Source organism: Callospermophilus lateralis, chromosome 11 (genome assembly GCF_048772815.1).
Source record: "Callospermophilus lateralis isolate mCalLat2 chromosome 11, mCalLat2.hap1, whole genome shotgun sequence".
NCBI classification, from domain to species: domain Eukaryota; kingdom Metazoa; phylum Chordata; class Mammalia; order Rodentia; family Sciuridae; genus Callospermophilus; species Callospermophilus lateralis.
Window position 1 is genome coordinate 35,293,368 of NC_135315.1, and position 23,903 is coordinate 35,317,270.

Here is a 23,903-nt window from a genome sequence, read left to right on the forward strand (position 1 = left end):
AGCAGCATACTGAATGGGAAACTTATTATTATTATGATTTAATTTTCCTAAGACTTTAGTTGCTTGATTTTGTTTTGTTGTGGTACTGGAATTGAACCCAAGGTCTTGCACATGCATGTCAAATGCTCTACCACTGAGTTATATCTGCAGTCCTCCTGTCATTTTAGATATAATAAATTTTATTGTTTTCTTTTAATCATAATTATTTTTAGTAATTGAGAAATTAAAAGGTATATAACCAGGATGAGCAAATTGCCAAGAAGAGCATTCTGATCTTTTATAATCTTGTTCAATTTGATTCAGTGGAAGAATCAGACATCATTGATCTTGAGAAACGCTATTGGTTGCTGAAGGCTCAATCACGGACTGGACGATTTGATTTAGAAACCTTTGGCCCATTGGTTTCTCCACCTATTCGTCCATCTCTAAGTGAAGGTAGGAATTATTCCATATTATACAGATGTTCATTGGTAAATAAATATTCCTGAACCCATCTCTAATTTCTAACTCTAAAATGTTATATTCTTGTAGGTTGTCAAGTTTCTTGGAGATAGTATAGTCTAGTAGTTTTGAGCTTCATTTTCTGTTTTGCCTTACATAATCAGCTTAGCTGTCTACACCTGAATGTCCTCAAACATAAAGTGAGTTTGACCAAGTCAGTGGTTATGAAATTGTCTTCTAGTAAGGGATGGTGGTGGCGGCCACTGAATAGGTGCCACCTATTCCTCTAAGGTGCTTCCACTTTTTTTTCTTTCAGATAAAATTTCACTGCTGAATCCCCAAACCCCGCTCCAGGGGGAAAAAGAAAAACTACTAGACTGGGGCTAGGATGCAGCTCAGTGGTAGAGTGCTTCTTTAGCATATGCAAGACTCTAGGTTCAGTCCCCTGTACCATCAAAAAGAAGAAGGAAACTACAAAACTAGACCATCTCAGGTTCAGTGTAGCTCTAAATTATTGCTATGACTTAAAAAAAAAAAAAAAAAAAAGAATACACGTGAATGACATCATAAAAATCATCATTGGAATCTGAGTACTTGGGTTCTGTTTCTGGTTTGAAGTTTTTTTGGTTTTTGTTTTCTTTTGGTTGTTTGTTTTTGGTTTTTTGTTTGTTTGTTTTTGCAGTGTTGGGTATCAAACCCCAGGGCTGTGCACATGCTAGGCAAGTACTCTACCACTGAGCTATATCCCTAACCTGGTTTTGAAGATTTTAAAGTTAGTACTTTTGGTAAATCACTTAACTCCTGCTGCATTTCAGTGTTCTTATCTTCATATGGACAATATTGGATTAGTTTCTTGAAATATATGATCTGTATTTTTCAGATATCTCAGAGACATCAGAAGTACTCATTAGGGGAGCCAGAGCAGATAATGCCCTAGGTTTCCAGCTACTTCAGCAGTCAATTGTATTTTTACCTTTTTAGAATTATAGATTGATATATCATTTCATTTGAACACAAAATCATTCCATTTATATTTTTACAAAAAAATTAAAAGCATAAGATTCAACTTTATAAGTTCCTTTTAATTTCTGAAATTTAAAACATCCATGTGTGAAAGATTGGTACAAAGAAGTTGATGTGTAGAGAATTTGTTTCTTGTAGTATGGTGTAAATCCCTTTGTTTCATAAAAGAGCTTTATGGGAGTTTATTGAAGATATGATGGTGTGTCTTTAAATATTCGCTTACTGAACAGTTAAACTTTTCTAAATATAATTGTTATAATTTCTGCCCTGTGTTAGTTCTTAATTTTTATTTGCCAACTTTAAAAAATATATTGTAGACATTTTTAAGTTTTTAGAAGAATTGATAAGAGAAAGATACAGAAAGACCTAACCAAATAATAAAAGATTATAATATGTTTTCTGCTAGGATCATAAGTTTCAGTTATAATTATACCAAGAGAAAAAGATACACTTTTTTCTTTTTTTTTAAATTTCAGTCCATGGGAAAGTCATTCCTCCTTTTACAAACATGCCAGTGTTAACATTAGAAAGTTTGTTGGCTGGGATTTATGGTGTCTTTTTCTGTTTTCTAGGTTTGTTTAATGCTTTTGATGAAAATCGTGACAATCACATAGATTTTAAAGAGATATCCTGTGGGTTATCAGCCTGTTGCAGGGGGCCCCTAGCTGAAAGACAAAAATGTAAGTATGATAAACAGTATGAGAAAAATTGCAAACTATGTAGAGAGAAAATCAGCTTTCTTCTGTGTAAGATTATCCATGGATTAAGGCTTGAGTTTCCATTGACTCTCAAGTGTGTCTAATATTAAACTCATTCTGGAGTTTTACTAAGGTCAGTCTAAGGAAGCAATTGTCTGTTTTACTAATGAGTAGTTAGGGATGTTTGCTATTAATAATGGGTTCATTTTCCTGAAGCATTTGTAATTCAGGATAAATGACAGTTTATGCATTTAAGAAATATTTTTTGTTAGTTTATATTGAGAATTGTGTGTCTTGCATAATTTGAAGAGTAATTCATTTTCTGTCACATGCATACATTAATATTTTATTTGGAAAATGAAATTTATGATCAGAATATAATTTTATTAAGTATTAAAGTGGCCTTTTTTTAAACAGCTAAAATGTTGTTGTAGCATAATTTATAAGCATAAATATATTGCATTATTAAATCTTAACCATACATGAAAAAATGCAACAATTTACATTTAATTGGAATTTAAATCAAATATATTTCCTAGGATGATATTTCTCTCTTTCTAAAATAGAACTTCACAGATTTGCCTATTTGGGAAGTTTTACTTGATATTTTTATCTTTAGTAATTTACTTATGATGCACTTAGTTGATTTAATACCATAATTGCTCTATTTTAGGGATTTATGAAATAGGTAATTTATAAAATTCAAATTTATTTTTTGTTCCCTGTTGATAGACCATTATTCCAAACCTGCTATGTGATACATTGTTCTCATTAAAATTTAATGCTAAATAAGGAGGCTGAAATCTGCTTCTCATGTGAGGTTGATTACATCTTTAAAAGTTTTTGTAAAGGGGCTGGGATTGGGATTGTGGCTTAGCGGTAGAGTGCTCGCCTAGCATGGGTGGAACCTGGGTTCGATCCTCAGCACCACATAAAAATAAAGGCATTGTGTTGTGTCCATCTACACCTAAAAAATAAATATTTAAAAAAAAGAGTTTTTGTAAAGTTTTAAAGTTTCTATTTTGCTGATGTTTCAATGGAAACTGACCAACTATAGTAATTCACTTGTAGTTAATTAGCAAAGGGCTGATTTTCTGTTTCTTAACATACTGCATTTGAACTTCTTTAAAGAGTTAACTGTTCTTAACAAAAATAATATAGATTAGTTACATTGGGGGAGATAAAGTGAAAAAACAAGTTATCTTTACACCAGCTTGTTGTTATTGATTCTCAATGTAGTTGAGATAGTTCAAGCATCTGTGAAACAACTGTGCGATTATCAATTTATTTTTTTTCCTTTTTATGATACTAGGGCTTGAACCCTGGGATGGATTACCATTGAGCCATATTCCCAGCACCTGCCTATGTGTTTCTTTTCTTTTTTCTTTTTTAAAGTTGCAGGTGGTCACAATACCTTTATTTTATGTATTTGTTTATTTACTTACTTACATTCTTAATGTACTTACTATGTGGTGCTGAGAATCAGACCCCGTCCCTCACATGTACTAGGCAAATACTCTACCACTGAGCTACAACCCCAGCCCCTGCCTATTCTTTTTGAGGCAGGGTCTTGATAAGTTGCCCAGACTGATGTCAAACTTGCTGTCCTTCTTCCTCAGCCTCTGGGGTTGCAGGAATTACAGGCATGCACTGTCATGCCTAGTCCCATCCTTTTTGCAATAATCAATTTCAAGTAATAGAAATTAACTTAGGGAGGTTGGGAACATAGCCCATTGGTAGAGTACTTGCATAACATGCTCAGTGCCCTGGTTTCAATCACCAGCACTGCCAACAAGAAAAGAAAGAAAATGGGCTGGGGATGTGGCTCAAGTGGCAGCGTGCTCCCCTGGCATGTGTGCGACCCGGGTTCGATCCTCAGCACCACGTACAAACAAAGATGTGGTGTCCGCCAAGTACTAAAAAAAATAAATGTTAAAAAATTCTCTCTCTGGGGCTGGGGATGTACCTCAAGCGATAGCGCGCTCGCCTGGCATGCGTGCGGCCCGGGTTCGATTCTCAGCACCACATACAAACAAAGATGTTGTGTCTGCCGAAAACTAAAAATAATAATAATAAATAAATAAATAAATATTTAAAAAAAATTCTCTCTCTCTCTCTCCCTCTCTTTCTCAGTCTTTCTTAAAAAAAAAAAAAGAAAAGAAAAGAAAAGAAAGAAAATAACCTATGGAGTTTTATTACCTCCTCAAAACCTATAAGATATTATGATATTTATTCTTTCCAGTTTATAAGTAAGTTAGGTCTAAATTTGGCTGATAGAGAGGTCTCCCCAAATGTGGGTAATAATTTTGAAATAAATTGACAAATTCTGTGCAGGAAGTTCTGCAAGTTCCCAAAAATGTAATATATAGTCTACCACTGATGAGAACTATTCCAGAATATACTCATTGAAAAATTAATTATACAATTGCAGCTTCTAATAAAAGGTAAAGACTTCTTAATATGAAAATAAACTCCCTCTGATAAGAGTTTCTTGTCATTAGTTTGTTTCAAGGTATTTGATGTTGACCGTGATGGAGTTCTCTCCAGGGTTGAACTGAGAGACATGGTAGTTGCACTTTTAGAGGTCTGGAAGGACAACCGAACTGATGATATCCCTGTAAGTTCTGATTGTTAATATCTTATTGAGTATAAGCTTCCAACAGTAAAATGGATTGAATGATTTGAGAAAGAGAAAAGAATTTGCTAATGCTTTTTTAGTTGCTTTATAATTCTGCTCAAAATATTCATAGCCTAAAGATTTAAAATTGGGAAGAGAGTTTGGCTTAGAAAAATGTAATAAACTGAACTAATTTTATAAAGTAATAATGAATAACAAGAAAATTATCTTAATTTTAAAAACAATCTGAGAACCTATTTATAATTTTTAAAAAATACTTGAGAAACATACAGTATATGCTTTACTGAATAATAAAATAAGAATTATATCCACTTACTCTTTTCTAATTACTCTTTTGGGTTGCTGTTTTTAAAGGAATTACACATGGATCTCTCCGATATTGTAGAAGGCATATTGAATGCACATGACACCACAAAGGTGAGCCTAGCTATGACTAATATCTTTTTATAAATGAAGATGTGTAGCTTGTTTCTATATTCTGTTAATCCTTCTGCATCATTCGTACCATGTATGTCTCTGGACTGGTAGTTAAAATACCTCCACATTATCTCTAAATTAGTCCATTCCATCTTTAAACAACTCTAGGATGATTAATGTTAGAATTAAGTAGACACATACTTTGACATCTGTGGTTGTATCATCTTTGTTTCTTCTATTTTAATAAGATATGATTTGGCTAACATGATATTTGACAAAAAAAGCCAAGTATCATACAATATATACTGTACAATCCCATTCATATTAAGATCAGAAACAGGGGCTGTGGTTGTGGCTCAGCAGTAGAGTGATCACTCAGCATGTGCTAGGTCCTGGGTTTGATCCTCAGCACTACATAAAAATAAATAAATAAAATAAAGGTAAAGTGTCCAACTACAACTAAAAAAATATTAAAAAAAAAAAAAAAGATCAGAAACAAAACAAACAGTGATAGAAGTTGGTGGTTTCAGGCATATTTGAACTAACTGTATGAACCGTAAGGATATCCAAGATGATGGGAATATTTTTTATCTTAAATCTGGATGGAGCATGTATTCTTCTTTTTTTATTTTTTTTTTTTAGTTTTACATGGACACAATATCTTTATTTTGTTTATTTATTTTTATGTGGTGCTGAGGATCGAACCTAGGGTCTCTCACATGCAAGCCACAACCTCAGCCCCAGAGCATGTATTCTTTAAAAAAAAAAAAAAAAAAAAAAAAAAATTTTGTGTAAGGGTCTTTCTTGAGCCTTTAAATAGTAATCAGAATACATGTATTTTATAAAGGTAAATCCTTGAATTATTTTGGTAATTTTTTTTAATAACAGGTTTACTGCTACAGCTTGTCTTGCTATGATGTATATACATGCCCCTCTAAAGTTGAAAATAATGTACTTATGTGAGACACATTTGAGTTAAGTTTATGAGTCTTTGTACTCACAAAATAACATGTACCAAATAGGAGACTGATAGAATATAGGTCACAGTGATATTATTAAATAATTTTTTTTAAAAAAAAAATAATCAGAAGGAATTACCATAGCCTTACTAACTGATACCCAAAAGAAACAAATAGTAGAAGTGAGTTTTTCAGGGCTTGAGCTTTATTTGGTGATTTAGACAGTCTTCCCCCTTCTTTTATCTCTTCTGTTAAAAATGAAGATATCTACTTATATTTGATATGTATAAAAATAGAAACCTGGAAAAGCTTTATTACAAATGCTTGGCTAGGGTTGTGGCTCAGTGGTAGAGCGCTTGTCTAGCATGTGTGAGGCACTGGATTCGATTTTCAGCACCATATAAAATAAATAAAGGTCCATTGACAACTAAAAATAAAAAATTTTTAAAAATGCTTTAATAAAGGTGCAATTTATAAAATTCTCAGCTTTTTTTCCTGAGAATTTTATAAATATATAGGTATTGGAGCTGGGGTTGTAGCTAAGTGGTTGAGAGCTTGCTAACAAAATGGATATATGCCTTTTTTGCCACCTATGATTGACATATGTGATGAGGTCAAGCCTGCAGATCCCATGTTTTAAGAAAGCATTGAAATTTTAATTTTATTTTCAATGAGTATTTGAGGGGGAGATGTAATATTCTGAACCCTATCAATTATAGGGATAATGTGACTCATTCCTTTGTCTTATAAATCCATATTGCTATAGTTAAAAAGTCATTCTCGAAGGTAAGAGAAATACTTAATGAATGATTATGGAAGGAACTGAGGGTTCTGATAGCATTGTAGTAGTAGTACATAGGTACATAGGCTTCTAAGTCAGCGATCTTTTTTATTATTTATTACATTATGTACATCAGATCCAGATGTTTTTCAGCTTCTTGTACTGTATTTGAAAAATAAACCCTTTAAAGTCCTTTCTCTTAATTAAGAGAAAACAGAGGGCTGGGGATGTAGCTCAGCAGCAGAGCACTTGTCTAGCATATGTGAGGCGCTGGGTTCAATCCTTAACACTGCATAAAAAAATAAGCAAAGACATGCTGTTCATCCACGCCTACACAAAAATTTAAAAAGAAAAGAAAATGCTTCTTTTAAAAAAGAGAGTAAACAGTACAATTTTTAAAAGGTGATCAAGAAAAGAAAGATTCACTGTTAGGCATGACCTTAAGGTTTGCCTACCCCTTTTCACTGCTTCTCACTTTTTGAACAAAAGCTCTTTTAAAAAATGTGTGAGTGTATTTTCTTTATTAACTGACTACCATCAATATATTTGAGTCATAAAAGGAGTAATCCCAGTGACTCAAGAGACTGAGGCAGAATGAATTGCAAATTCAAGGCCAGCATCAACAACTTAGCAAGACTCTGTTGATAGACAGACAGGGTAAATGTTACTAGAACATCTGTTTGAATTTAGCTACCTATAATTTTTTTTAAGAGAATGCAATTTCCAATGGATTGCATCTAGGCAAATATATAAGAATGAACTTATACTAATTTACCCTTGCCATTTTGGGAAAGTTAGGAAAATGAAGAGGAAGAAATTTTTTTTCTGGTTTGTTTTTAGCTAACATTTAGATTGTTAACATATCTAAATAGAAGTTGAGTCATGAAAACCTATAATTATAAGGGTAATTTAAAATCTTATGTATCATGATATTATGTAATGCAAAGAAAATAGATCAATATCACTAAATAGCAAAAGCTAAACACATTCAGGGTTTTAGGCAGTGGTTGGACACATGACATATATGCATTTGATTATATTTTGGCTTGATGAGAAAAATATATATATTGGCTTCTAGGTTTGTGTAATTTTTAGTATACTTGACATGACAAAAATGTTACTTTGCTGTACTTAAGAAAGTAATATGTTCAGTTTTATTTTGGAGAAGTGTAATTAGATACTCATTCTAGACATATATTAAGTTTTTAAAAAATCTCTACGCCTATTAGTGTTGCCTTATGTTTCTAAGAAGATCTTAGAATATTGTTAGGATGATAAAGCATAAGCCAAAAATCTGGTTTTTTTATTTCAAAATTAATAAACATTCCATTTTGCCCACTTAGGCTTTCCTATGGTTTTTCATAGGCCTTGAAGCACAAATATCTAAAGTTACTTTTCAAGTCTTATTGAAGAAAGATTATCCATAATAAGCACTTTGACCATTGAGTGCAAATGGAATTTGTATAAGTTTTGTTATTTGTAAATTTATACTAGCTGACCTGCTTTTCAGATGAACACATAGCATCTACTCTAAGTTACTGTTTTGCTTTTAGAAAGATGACCAGTATAAGTTTAATAAACCATGTTTATTCAAATGCTATAAAAAATAAGGATATTCTTAACATGATATCTTTTTCAGATGGGCCATCTTACTCTGGAAGACTATCAGATCTGGAGTGTGAAAAATGTTCTTGCCAATGAATTTTTGAATCTCCTCTTCCAGGTATGTTTAAGGTAAATAATAGGTACAGAAGGTAGTAGTACCCTAGTTCTGTTCTTTTCCATCATATAATAGCTAGTATTATCACATGTAGACTGCATAACCATATATTATGAAAAGAGAACTACATTATCCTGTATACCACTGGAAGATGGTAAGGTAGAACATGAATGCTCACTGAAAGTTCTCAAAAATTTTGAGGTATCAAAGGCACATAAAAAGTACTAACAATAAAGGAAAAGATTAGTAAATTCTACTTTAGTAAAATGATTAACTTGTTTTTTATCAAGAGAGATACCATTTAAAAAGAGAAAGAGAGATACTATTTTTTAAAAATATTTTTTAGTTGTCAATGGACTTTGATTTTTTTTTTTTTTTTTATATGTAGTGCTGAAAATTGAACCCAGTGCTTCACATGTGCTAGGCAAATGCTCTACCACTGAGCCACAAACCCAGCCTGAAAGGTACTATTAAAAGAATGAAAAGATAAGCACAGAATATAAGAAGATACTTGCAATACCTATATCCAATTAACAACTCAATATAGGGCAAACAACAAATATTAGAAAAATACAGAATCCCAACATAAAAATCTGCAAAATAATAAAAAACCAAACAAATCCAAAACAGGTAGTGTGCATAGATATAAAAAAGAATATCAAAATACCTGATACTTTTATGAAAAAAGGATAACCTTTTTAGTTCCTGTGGAAACATATATTAAAACCATGATTGGAATTCTATAAGATACCCACCAGAATGATTAAATTGTTAGTGATATGAATTATTATTGTTGAGTAACAAGTAAGTGTAGCTCTCACACAGAACTAATGGGAATATAAATTGTTGTAATTACTTTGGAAATTGTTTGACAATATTGATGAATCTTGGTGCATATGCATACCCTGTGACCCAGCAATCACATATACTCTGGTATAACCCTACAGTTTTTCACTAAGCACCAAAAGACATAGAGTCTTTTTTAAAAAAATATTTTTATGCATATTTTTAGTTGTAAATGAATACAAAATATCTTTATTTATTTGGTGCTGAGGATAGAACTCAGTGCCTCATGCATGCAAGGCAAGCGCTTTACCACTGAGCTAGAGCCTCAGCCCAAGACATATCGTCTTATGTGTCATTCTTATATGCCTTGTGTTATAGCCTAAAACAGAAAATGACCTACATATATATCAATAGTAGTTGGATAAATAAACTGTGGCATAAGCATCCAGTGGTATACTTTACAGCAATGAAAATATACTCTCTAAGAGCATTATATTTAAAAATGTAATATTAGGGATAGTGGTCTAGCTCAGTGGTAGAGAGTTTGCCTGTCATGAGTGAGAACCTGAGTTCAATCCCCGCATGGAGAGGGATACTATTAATAAAATATTCTGAGAAGTACTTATTTGTTCCTTTTCTATTTCCACTTTCCTTTCTCCTTCCCTTTTCTTTTGTTCCTTCCCTTCCATTTCCTCCCCTCTTAGAGACTGGAAGTTAATCTCCATTTAAAAAAAAAAAATTCTTGGGCTGGGATTTGTGGCTCAGCGGTAGACCACTCACCTGGCACGTGCAAGGCCCTGGGTTTGATTCTCAGCACCACATAAAAGTAAATAAACAAAATAAAGACATTGTGTACAACTAAAAAATAAATATTTTTTAAAAATTCTTTTTTAAAACACCACAATTATTGCTAGAAAGTAGATCTCATGCAGAAAATGTGAAATATTGCACAGCCTAGTCATTTGCACCAATGAAGTCTTAATTACCATTTTTCCTCATAGGTTTGTCATATAGTTCTGGGATTACGACCAGCAACTCCAGAAGAAGAAGGACAAATTATTAGGTAAATTTGAAATATCTGTGTATTTTTTTCATTATATAATTGAAGATTCAAACCTGTAAAACATAAAGTACCTTTCTAACTAAAGGAATAGATTAATTTAGAAATCAAATTCTCTTTAATATTAAAATGTCACTGGGCCTGGGGTTGTAGCTTAGTGATAGAGTGCTTCCTAGCAATATGAGGATTCAGATTCAATCCCCAGCACTGAAAAAGAAAAAAAAATTTTTTTTACATTAAAATTGAATTGCATACCCAACATTTTTCAGTTTAAAAAGACATAATACGTAGTTATTTTTCTTTGATAGAAAAACAATTCATGTGGGAACATGAAGAAAATAGTTAATAAAAAAAAAAGTGCACCTGACCTCTGTGTTTTTAGATAACAAGTGTTGGTGTTTTTTTTCTTTAAATGTTTTTTTTCTTTTCTTTTTTTTTTTATTTTATTTTTTTCATCTTTCATACATTTGATTCAAGTGAGTTATGCACTTCCATTTTTACCCCAAATACAAATTGCAGAATCACATCAGTTACACATTCACAATGTTTACATAATGCCATATTAGTGACTGTTGTATTCTGCTGCCTTTCCTATCCCCTACTATCCCCCCTCCCCTCCCCTCCCATCTTCTCTCTCTACCTCATCTGTTGTTGTTCAGTTCTTTCCCTTCCCCCCCCTTTTCCCTCACAACCTCATATATGTGATTTCGTATAACGATGAGGGTTTCCTTCCTTCCGTTTCCATGCAATTTCCCTTCTCTCTCCCTTTCCCTCCCATCACTCATCTCAGTTTACTGTTAATCTTTTCCTCATGCTCTTTCCCCCTGCTCAGTTCTTAGTTGCTCTCCTTAAATCAAAGAGGACATTTGGCATTTGTTTTTTAAGGATTGGCTAGCTTCACTTATATACTCACATAGCTACTTACATATATGTTCACCATTATATTTGTAAAATTTTTACAAAAATTGAAATATTCTGGAATACTGTTTTATTTCTTATTTTGATGATGGATCTATAAAAGGCCTTCTTTAATATAATTTTATAAAATGTGTATATAAAATTTACATATATAAATATTATATTAGTAAAGTCTATATGCCTTTACCTAAGGATTTTTGTGGGATAAATTACTTAGGGTAAAATATGTGTATTATATCAAAGAAAGAATGCTATACAGCTGTATTTTTTGGTTGATTTTGCAACTACTTATTCCTATTCTTTAAAAATAATGTATACTCAAGTTTTTATAGAAATGTATTCATCATCAAATATTTCCATTTTCATTATCCAGCCATCAGAATAAACGCATGAAATTAGTGTCATCTCATTTGGTAAAAGAGGAAACCAAGATTCAAAGAAGTTGAGGGACTTAACCCAAAATTACCCCAGACATGGCAAAATCAAGTTGGGACCCCTTTCATTAAAATACTAATAATGTACTACTTTTTGTGTTCTTTATCTTATTTTTCTATAAATCTAAATTTGAAATTCAGAGTTTCTTCGGGGTACAATATCATGCACCTATAATTCCAGCAACTTGGGAGGCTATGACAAGAGGATCACAAGTTCAAGGCCAGCCTCAGAAACTTAGGACTTAAGCAACTTAGACCCTGTCTCAGAAATAAAAAGGACTGGACATGTGGCTTAGTGGTAAAGCACTCCTGGGTTCAATCCCCAATACCAATAAATAAAATCATTAGTTCCAAAATAGTTTATTTTATTTGTGGATGTTTTGAGGTTTCTTTGGGTTTTGCCTCCATTTTTACTTAAAAGACATTCATTTGGGGCAGTATATGGTGGTATATGTGGGAAACTGATTCATGAGGATCACATGTGTGTGTTTGTATATATATTTCTATAGATTATTGGTCCAGGAAGTCAACCAAACCAGAGATATAAAAATTCAGAGTTGGTAACATACATTATCAAATGTGTCTAGGTGAACAAAAGAAAATCATGAGACATGAAATGAAACAGGGAAGTATGTCCCTTATACAGTTAATAGAAACTATCTCAGAAGTGGTCCCAAATGTTGGACTTAACATACAAAAACCTCACTATTACAGTATCAACAAAAGAATCGCAAAAGGAGAGAAAAGAGAAAGGGGCATAATATTTGAAGAAATAACTACTGAAAACTTCCCAAATTGATAAAAAGACATCAATCTACACTTTGAAATATCTCACTGGACCTCATGAAAGATAAACTCAAGTTCCACACTGAGACACTTTATAATGAAATTGTCAAGAGAGAATTTTAAAAGCAGCAGGAGAGAATCTGCTTATCATATGAGAGATTCTCAACATGATTAACATATTTTTTCTCATCAAAAAGTATGGGATACACAATTGAGAGGAACAGTATTTTTCTTAAAGAGCTGGGGGGGGAGCTATATGAACTCTATAGCTAACAAAATGATTTGGATTTTTACAAAAGTTTTTAGGTTTTAACTCAAATATGAGCAACCAAAGAAAACTATAAATTGGACATCAACATTTATACATCAAAAGATATTATCTAATTACTAAAAAGACAACCTACAGAATGAGAGACAGTATTTTAAGAACATATATGAATATAGTAAACAAAAGATAAAAGAACTCCTGTAATTCAACAAAACAACAAACAGCCCAGCTAAAAAATGGAGACATAAAAATGGATTTAAATACACATTTTTCTATCAGAGATGTGCAAATATTTATCAAGCATATGAAAATATGTACAATGTAATTAGTCATTATGGAAATGCACAATGAAATCATAGTAAAATTCTATTTCTTACCCAGTAAGATGGTTATAACTTTTAAAATGAAAGTTTTGATAAGAAGGATGTAGAGTAATTGGAACCTTCATGCTGGTGGAAAGTGAAATTGTATGACCACTGTGGAAAACACTTTGGTGGTTCCTCAACACAGAATTGGCATGTAACACAGTAATTTGCTTCTGACTATATAATTTGACCTGTAGGTTTATACCCAAAAGATTTGAAAAATAGGTGCTCAGACAAATACTTGTATATAGTGTATATAGGATAGCATCACTATTCACAGTAGCGAAAAAGGTGAAAACACTCTCTATGACAATCAGTGGATGAATGGAGAAATAAGAAATTATGTATATGTGTATATGTGTGTGTACACACCCGCATACACAATGAATTATTATTTAGTAATGAAATACTGTTACATGCTACAGCATGGATAAACCTCACAAACCTGCTAAGTAAAAGAAGGCAGACTAAAAGGTCACAAATTGTGTTATTCCATATCTAAAAAAGGTAAACTCATAGGTACAGAAGGCAGATTGATAGGTGTTGAGAGCTGGGGAAAGTAGGTCATGGGGATGAGTGTTAAATTGGAGTCTATGAAAATCTTTTAATACTTAATAAAGATTATGGTTGAACAACATTTCATTGTGTTAAATATCACTGAATCATATACTTTAAAATAATTAATTTCATGTTATGTGATTTTTTTTTTACCTCCAACATAGATACTTCTTTAAAAATCATAATTCATACCTACTTGAAAATTTATAATAGAAAAGACTGTGTATAACAAATGTTTTCAATGGTGTAGAGAAATTAGAATATAGATAATATTGCTAACAGGAATGTTGTTGGAAGTTGGCTAACTAGTTTCATATGTTCACCAGCTATTGGGTAGATAGACAAAATATGGCATGTCATTATTTGAGAGTTGGAGTCATGCTGTGTTGCCTAAGCTGGCCTTGAACTTCTGAGCTTCAATGATCCTCCTGCCTCAGCTTCCCAGTAGCTGGGACTGTAGGTGCTAACCACAACCTGTCACTAAATGTGGTATATGTATACAATGGAATAGTACTTAATAACAAAACTACAACATAGATGAACCTCCAAAACATGATGCTAAGTAAAAGGCTACATTTTAGAAGACCATGGGTTGGCTGGTATGGTGGCCCATGCCTGTAATCCCTGATAACTCTAGAGACTGAGATAGGAGGGATGGCAAGTTCAAAGCCGGCCTCAACAGCTGTGCAAGACCCTGTTTCAAAATAAAAACAGAAAAGGACTGGGGATGTGACTCAGTGGTTAAGCCCCCTGGGTTTAATCCCTGGTCTCAAAAAAAAGACCAGTTGACAGGGTATAGTGGCACATGCTAGAAGTCTCCGCTACAGCCTGGGTGGCTTAGACCATCTCAAAATAAAATTTTTAAAAGGGCTGGGCATGTGGCTCAGTAATAAAGTGCCCCTAGGTTCAATCTCCAGTGCCAGAGGAAAACAATGGTTACATACATTTGTAAATATGTTACTAAAATAGATGAATTTAAAACAGATGAATTTTATGTTATTGTAAATTAAACTCTTTAGGTGAAGTTAAGTGGTAGCCTATGATTATTGAAATTAGCTTATCAATGGAACCAGTATTTCAGTAATAGAAATTGTGGCACTCTCTAGGGTACATTTGTTTCATGTTTTTCTTTTGAAAAATTTATTCTGATAAGTTGTGGGCATTGTTCTCAGTTTCACACAACTGCATTTGATGTATTGAATTTCTTTTGTATGTACAGAGGATGGTTAGAACGAGAAAGCAGGTATGGTCTACAGCCAGGACACAATTGGTTTATCATCTCCATGCAGTGGTGGCAGCAGTGGAAAGAATATGTCAAATACGTGAGTTAGATTCCTGTTTATCTACCCTTTTCGTAAGATTTTCAACTACATCAGACGTTCTGTGATTACTGGCCAGTAATAAAATACTTCAACATAAAGGTTTGAAGGGAAAGGAAATGAGTATTTATATAGCTTCTATGTTTGCTATGGGCTGGGCTCTGCACATAAACTTCCACACAAATTTCTTCCCTTGCAACAACCTTGTAAACAACATAACATTGAACATAGGGATGCCTGTATATGTCATGCATCTCACATTTTATCTAATTCTCAAAACATTCCTATGAGGAAGATGATACTTTGCCTGTGAGGAACTTGGTCCTGAGTTACAAAGTAAGATGAATATCTTGTTAGGGTAGAAGATCTGGAATCTAGCTTAAGGACTAATGTGAAAACCTGTATCATGTATTCTATTCTTCATTAGTTAATCTTTTCCATTGAAAAGTTGAAGACACTTGGGTAAGAATTGTTAATATCTTATTCACGAAATTTCATTTCAGAAATAACATTAGAAATCTAAACTCTACCAGAGTATTTTTTTTTTTTTTTTTTTTTTTTTTTTGAGGCAGGGTCTTACTAAATTGCCCAGGCTGGCTTTGAACTTGCAATTCTTCTGCCTCAGCTTCCTGAGTAGCTGGGATTACAGGTATGTGCATCTGTACCCAGCTTCTAGAGTCTTATTCAAGATAGACTCCCCCCCACCCCCAGAATTAGAAAACTAAAAAGAGTAATGCCAGGAATTGAATGTCTCCATTTGTGGAGAACCAGTTGGTAGATTGCTTATTGTTATTTACCAAGTTGTTACCAAAATTATAACAACTTGATTCATATTTTTTCCTATATTCTTTTCTGTCACTGCTCATTCTCAGCCTATTGGTAATTAAAGAGACTTTTTACATTATCTACTCTATCATTCTAATTAATTCTTTTTCCATTTTGCCAAGTATTATAGTATGTTTTCTTCCTCTCTCTCTTTTTTTTTTTTTGTACTTGGAGTTGAACCCAGAGGCACTTTACCACTGAGTTACATCCCTATCCCTTTTTATTTTATGTATTTGTTTGGGGGCAGTATCTCACTAAGTTGCTGAGACTGTCCTCAAACTTGGCATCCTCCTGCCTCATCCTCCCAAATTACTGGGATTATAGGCATGTGCCACAGCACACAGTTATAATATGTTTTCAAATATAAAATATTAATTAACAAGCATGACCTTGGGTGTCTCTGAAGGAATAAAAGTAGGCAGGTGACTTAGGGATCTTGTAGGTGGTAATGTTGAGTACAGATAGTAAACAAAAACATTGGAGTACAGCATCAGTCTATTTTGACACCCTTTTTGGTCTTTATATTCTTAGTTTGGCCCTAAAATGACTAGTTATTAATATTTTACCACATATAGACACAAACCTAATTTTATATCAGATTTATTACTTTTTATTTTGTGTAGGAATATAATAGAGGTTTGGGTCTTATGTGCATGTCCGTCCCTTATAAGCAGAAGTACACTGCTAAGAACATGAACCTAGTTTATACCTTATTGTGCATTTAAGGAGCTAGGGGAGGTATAAGAAGGGAAAGATTTACAAGGGAGAATCTATTCCTTTACCCACTCTGATGTTCTGTATTTTGTCTTGGGTCTGTCAAATGCAGATTTTTTAATCTACTTAAAAGCCAACTGTTATGAGACACCTGAGCAGAAAGTACCACTTAATATGGAGAAGGAGGAGGCAGGGACATTGACAGCTTATTAATACGTAGAGTGATATTACTGTAGAGTCCTGACCAAAGGCATGGCTCTGGGGTGCAGAGGGATATGAATGGACCAGGCTTGGCTCCTGACCTCAAAAAATCAAATTGAAAAATTAATGGTAAAGCAGTAAAGAAATTTATTCTCAAGTATGGCCACACTTAGCAGACAGATCTAAGTACTGTCTTCATGGTGTCAATAATAGCTTTGGGATTTAATAGGTAACAGAAAGGTAAGAGTTGAGGGTGTTTTCAGAGCCAGAAATCTTGGTCAGGCTGTAGTCTGGTTTATTGCTATCCTGGGTCTGGTTGTGCAGAATCTTGTCAGGGCCAAAGAAATTGATGATGCTCAGCAGCCAATTTCAATTTCTGTCACAAGATGTTTCTCTCTGAGATCTAGAATCCTGCAATTTAAGGTAGACTGAGGTAAAGAATTACTCAGAACAAAGTTTTTAAAAGTCAATAAAAAAAAAATTACTTAGAAAAGAACAGGCCAGAGAGAGACAAAATTAAGGTGGTCAATGATTGGGTCTCCTTTGTAGTAGCAATTCTTTCTGAAGATATATATTAGGAAAATGTTCTTTACTAAATAAAAAATGATTTCCTAAAATGCATGTTACATTTTTTAGAAAATGACATCTGGGCCTTGTTTTCCCCGTCTGTCAGATGAATGTAATATAGTGATTGTCCTCAGAGCATGCTATGAGGATTAAATGACTTAATATTAAATGTATTAAAACACTACATAGTAAGTACTGAATAAGTGTTAGCTGTTATGAGAAAGTATAAGATAATTGTTGTGAATGTGAACACTCTGTATTGGAGTTCTGTCCCTGTACCTTTCCATATGACCTTCAACAAATAATTTGTCCTTTATTTCAATTTCCACATATGAAGAGTGGGGTTAATAATAAACCGTGGGGCACACTGGCACACACCTGTTATCCATCCCAGCAGCTTGGGAGGCTGAGGCAGAAGGATCGTGAGTTCAAAGCCAGCCTCAGCAACCTCAAGGAAGTAAGCAACCCAGTGAGACTCTCTCTAAATAAATATAAAATAAGGCTGTGGATGTGCCTCAGTGGCCAAGTGCCCCCGAGTTCTATCCCTGGCACCCCCAATCAATCAATCAATAGGTAAATGAAATAATGATAGTAAACCTATATTAATGAGGATGTTATGTCAATTAAATAAGTTAATATATGTGAAACACTTCCCTAAGTAACTTTAGAGTCAGTAGTGGTAGTAGTAAGAAGCAGTAGTTGTAGCAGCAGCTGTAGTAATTAGTTTGTGATTTAAATTTTGTTTTTCCACACATAGCAACATTGATAAATTGCCTTCTTTAAAACAAAATTAAGAGTTTTTTTGTTGTTGTTGTTGTTTTTTTTAAAGAGAGAGAGAGGGGGACGTAGAGAGAGAGAGAGAGAATTTTAATATTTATTTTTTAGTTATCGGCGGGCACAACATCTTTGTTTGTATGTGGTGCTGAGGATCAAACCCGGGCCGCACGCATTCCAGGCGAGCACGCTACCGCTTGAGCCACATCCCCAGCCCAAATTAAGAGTTTTTAACATGTCAAAAACTTGACTTTAGGGGCTAGAGGTGGACCTCAGTGGTGGAGTGCCTGCCTCGCAGTTGTGAGGCACTGGGTTTGATCCTCAGCACCACATAAAAATAAATAAATAAAAAGCTATTGTGTCCATCTACAACTAAAAACATATTTTAAAAAAACAAACTTGCGTTTACTCTGGGCATCATATGTCTACCTAAGTTATCAATTAGCTTTAGTTATATTTTCTCTTTACAGAATGACATACTTGCTTATGTGAGTTACAAATTTTCTGTGAGGGCAGACAATATGTTTTACATGTGTAAATGCCAAAATGAAAAAAATCACAGACCAAGGAAGCAGGAAATTAAGGCATCCTTTCCTGGTATGGTTTAACTCAGGTTGACTATGATTCATTCACTTGAATATATAATTGTATCTTTGCTCCTGAGATCTTACCAATTATAGAGCCAAGATTTTTTCTTATAAGTAAAAACTTAAGTGAAGAGAAATGTTGAAATTATTATCATTATAGTATATATGAGTGTCGTTTTGAGACCTATCAGAGAGTAGCTATTATTATTTATGTACAGATATTACTGTTTAGTTTTACTTAACTTTAAAACTAGAATGTACTTTAAAGCTCCTCTCTTCTCTCAGTTTCCAAATGAAGCTTCTGGGCTCTCTTTAGGTTTTATAATAAAAAGCTATATTAGTCAATTACTTTCTTACCCATTTAGATGTGGAGCTCAGTATATCTTAGTACTTTTTTCATTACCCCATATATCCTAATTTTTCCAAAGCCAGCATTTCAGAATACTGAAATGTAAAATTAACATAATATAGTATTTTAAGATCATTAAGCTTTCTCTGCTTCTTCGTTGCCACATCATGAACTGCTTTCCTCTGGCGTGCCCTTCTGCCATGATGTTCTGCCTCACCTTGGACCCAGAGCAATGGAGTCAGTCAGCCAGCCATGTACTATACCTCTGAAACCAGTCTTGCTTTGTTGCCCAGGCTGGCTCACAACTTGAAATCCTCATGCATTAGCCTCTCACTGGCATTACAGTCATGTTGTGCTGTTTCTTCTATTTCTTGAGAATAATTAAAGACCAGAGAATAAAATAGCATTAATTTATATGTAATAGTTAGAAAAAGATCATTAATATTTATTGTTTATATGTGAAGGAGTATCATGAATAGAAAAAAAGATGAATTCTGACTAATATTTTGGAACACATAAACTTTTTATACAACTCAGAGGTAATTATAAAATTCTCAAAATAGAATTGTTACAGTAAAGTACCCCTTAATTCTTTGAGGATCAATGACTCAAAGCAAGGAAATGTCTCACCATATGTGAATCTTTTATTTATCTGGAAAGCTATCTTCTGAAAGCATAGACTTCTAGGATAATATCAAATAATTTCAGATCTAGAAGTCAATAAAAACAAAATTAAATCTGTTGTTGATGTTTAATTTAAAAAAATAAAATCCCTAAGAAGCCAGAAACATACAATTCCATCAAAAAGAGGCAGTGTTTCTTGAAGATTCTACAGTGTATAACCATGATTGATTTGATCTTTTTTTTTTTAAGGAAAATAATGATAGGATTAGTTGAATGGATAAAGTTACCTATTTCACTAGAAGTCAAGAAGTGTAGAAGCTGAAAGAAAGACTAAAAGGATTAACCAGTACATCAGAATCCCATAGGTACCTGAAAAGATAGACAATAGTATGTACAAAAGAATTCAGTGGCATTCAATAAACTCTTGACATGAGCTATAGTGGATAAAACTGTTCAATAGGGCTAGGAATGTAGCTCAAAGGTACAGCACTTGCTTAGTATGTGCAAGACTCAGGGTTTGATTCCCAGTGCTGCAAAAAAGAAAAGATTACTATGTAAATATCAAATTTAAAAGACAAACTCCAAGTCCTAGCATATCAATAATAACAGAGTTTATGTTTTTGTTTCTTTTATAGCAATTATGACTTCTCTAATTTTATCCAGTATTAATGGAGAAACATTGCTCAACATTTTTTAACTGTTTTTTCCTCATTAATCTGTAAGCCAGATAAATACTATCAATCTTTGGATCTTTTAGCAGTCAGCCCTGAAGAAATTTTATAACTCAAGTAGTACTTCACTCATCTTCTACAAACACATTTTTTTAAAATATTTTTTTTAGTTGAACACAATACCTTTATTTCATTTATTTATTTTTATGTGGTGCTGAACCCAGCACCTCACACGTGCTAGGCAAGTGCTCTACCACTGAGCCACAACCCCAGCCCCAAACATATATAGTCGTAAAATATAAAGAAAAACAACTGAGTTTGGTGGCACATCGCTTGTAATCCCAGATACCCAGGAGGCTAAGGCAGGAGCAACATAGTAAGATCTTAACTGAAAAATAAAATAAAAAGGGCTGGTGATATAGCTCAGAGGTGAAGCACTTCCTTAGTATGTGTGGGGCTTTGGGCTCAGTCGCCAGTATCACAAAAATAAGTAAATAGAATAAGAAAAGAAATAGAGAAAACATGCTAGACATGGAGGCCACACCTGTAATCTCAGCCAGCACAGAGGACTGAAGCAGGAGAATCGCAAGTTCAGAGCTGGTCTCAACAACTTAGCAAGGGCCTAATAAGCAAATTAGTGAGACCCTGTCTCAAAAAGGGGCTGGGATGTGGCTCAATGGTTAAGCATCCTTAGGTTTAATCCCTGGTACCAAAAAAAATAAAATGTAATAAACAAAACCAAAAAAAAAAACCCACATCAAAATGTCAACTAAATGGCGGTCACCTATAATCCCAGTGACACAAGTTGCTGAGGCAGAAGGATCTCGAGTTCAAAGCCAGCCTCAGCAAAAGACAGACGCCAAGCAATTTATTGAGAACTTGTCTCTAAATAAAATACAAAATATGGCTGGGGGTGTGGCTCAGTCGGTGAGAGCCCCTAAGTTCAATCCCTGGTACAAAAACAAACAAAAAAAAAAGGCAACTGTAGTTATTGTTAAATGATGGAATCTGAGTACATAGGATATTTATTTTTATTTTATTCTACAGTGATCTTATAATCTTTAATAATAAAAACGAATGAACTTCTTACATGGTGGGACATACCTGTAATTCCAACTACTTGTAAAGCTGGAACAAGAGGATTACAAATTTGAAATCAACCTGGACAATTTATCTGGGCCATGTCATAAAATAATAGCATAGTATCATATAGCATAGCAGGGAATATAGTTCAATGCTAATTTGCCTAGCATATATGATTTGTTAGCTTCAATTCCCTGTGCAGGGAAAATAAAAAGTATCCAACAGAATAAAATCAGTTAGGTATGTGGTGGAGTCCTTCAGTCTTTAACATTCTTTATTGCCAACTATATATAAAAATATATTATAAGTGGATGAATTGATAATATACACACTCATCCTTCCCTCTTAAAGAGATTAAAATTTAGTACATATTCAAATATTTTAGAATGCTTTCAACCCTCCCAAAAGGATAGGAAATAATAGATGATTGTGTAATTCATTTTTTTTCTGAGATTTGTTTTTTGAAGGACATGTAGTTATTAGATGATTAAATTTTGCTTTTTTATCTCTTGACTTCATGATGTTAGGATGCCAACCCTGTTGTAATTGAGCCATCATCTGTTCTGAATGGAGGGAAATTTTCCTTCGGAACAGCACTACATTCTGTGGAGCAAGGTGAAGATAAAATTGGAGGCAACCTCAGTTATGTGAATACCACAGAAGAGAAATTTTCAGACAATATTTCTACTGCATCTGAAGCCTCGGAAACTGCTGGCAGTGGTAAATATGACTTGATTCCCATGGTTAGTTCTTAACCAAGCCTACTTTGGCAAATGGTATGGTAAGTGGAGTACTGGGTATTAGGGTTCCATTCACAAAAATAAGTTTTGAATAAAATGGGTAGCTATAGCTTGGTGCAGTGGCTGATGCCTATAATCTCAGTGACTCAATAGGCAGAGGAAGGAAGACCATAAGTTAAAGCCAAATTGGATAACTTAATGAGACCCTTTCTGAAAATTTTAAAGAAAAAGTAGGGGACTGGGGATGTAATTCAGTGTTTACACACCACTGGGTTCTATTGTAAGATTCTTGAACCTATTAATAGTTTTCCAAATAAAAATTTTTCTGTATTATACTTATTTATCTCTTAATGTGAAAATATTTTCAGTTTTCATTAATCGAGCAATATCTTTCCATGTTGCTTTTAAACTTATTTTGTCAATAAATTTAGATTTGGACTGGGCACAGTGGCTAGTGTACCTATAATACCAGGAACTTAATGAGTCCCCAAGCAATTTAGTGAGACCCTATGTCTCAAAATAAAAGGGCTAGAGATTTAGCTTGGTGGTAAAGGATCCCTGAATTCAAGCCCTTCTTGTTATTTTTTGTCCTCCTTTGCCCAATTTTTCTCTCCTTCCCTTTCAGCCCCCTAAGTAATGTAATAGTAATCTTACTGTCTTTAATAACTAACTTTTCAACATATTCCAGAACATTACTTCAATTTTACATCCATAATAGAGGAACTGTGGGAAACATTTTCAACAAGTTTTTATTTTTCCTAAGGTTGATTTGTAGATGGCTCTTTGCTCAAAGTGATTATAGTTAATACAGAATAGTGCTTTCTCTCAAAGTTGTACTGATATTGGGAATAGTAGAGGACAGATGTTGAGTGAAAGTATCAATACCTGGGTATTCACCAAACTCAGGGCACTTAAGGAAGCTCACCATACAGTCACTTCATAAAAGTAGACATGGTAATCCAAACAGTATGAAAAAGCAAGGGAACAAACAACCACAAAGAGTCCACAACACTTCAACACCTGATCCCATTGACACCATGATGAAGGAAATGTCAGAAAAAGAATTTAGAAAGTTTATAGTTAAAAAGTTCAGTGAGCTGAAAGAACATGGAAGGAATGAACTTAGAAAATACAGGACCACCATTATGTACAATTATAATGCACCAATGAATGTGGAACAAATAAAAACTAATAAAATTAAAAATTAATCAAAAATACAATAATTTTACATAAAAAATACATATGTAATATAAAAAATGCAAGAAATGAAAGATCATTTCAATAAACCTTCAGAAAAAAAAACTAAAAAGAAATCCTATAATAAAAAACTCAATAAATCAAGTTAAAAATTCAAATGAAAGTATCACTAATCAATGAAAGTACTTTGAAGACGGATTCTTAGGCCTTGAAAACAAACTATGTAACCTTGAAAATAAAGTCAACAATGAAGAAAAGATATTAAGAAACTATGACCAAAAGATTCAAGAAATTTGGGATAACAAAACTAAAGGAATATACAACCTTTCAATGAAATAATATGAGAAAATTTTCCAAATCTTGGGAACAATATAGAAATCCAAATATAAGACACATTTAG

The 23,903-nt window shown here is 33.4% G+C and overlaps 1 protein-coding gene across 3 annotated transcripts in view; it reads left to right on the forward strand.

Annotated features, from left to right (window-relative positions):
- Usp32 (ubiquitin specific peptidase 32) overlaps positions 1-23,903 on the forward strand; it is a 173,567-nt gene that overhangs the window by 95,688 nt on the left and 53,976 nt on the right. For all 3 annotated transcript variants that reach the window (XM_076870083.1, XM_076870086.1, XM_076870084.1), the window contains exons 6-13: positions 304-435; positions 2,037-2,144; positions 4,664-4,779; positions 5,155-5,217; positions 8,597-8,680; positions 10,465-10,526; positions 15,072-15,174; positions 22,094-22,286. In XM_076870083.1, the coding sequence (XP_076726198.1) occupies positions 304-435; positions 2,037-2,144; positions 4,664-4,779; positions 5,155-5,217; positions 8,597-8,680; positions 10,465-10,526; positions 15,072-15,174; positions 22,094-22,286 (861 nt within the window). The remainder of the gene's footprint in view (positions 1-303; positions 436-2,036; positions 2,145-4,663; positions 4,780-5,154; positions 5,218-8,596; positions 8,681-10,464; positions 10,527-15,071; positions 15,175-22,093; positions 22,287-23,903) is intronic.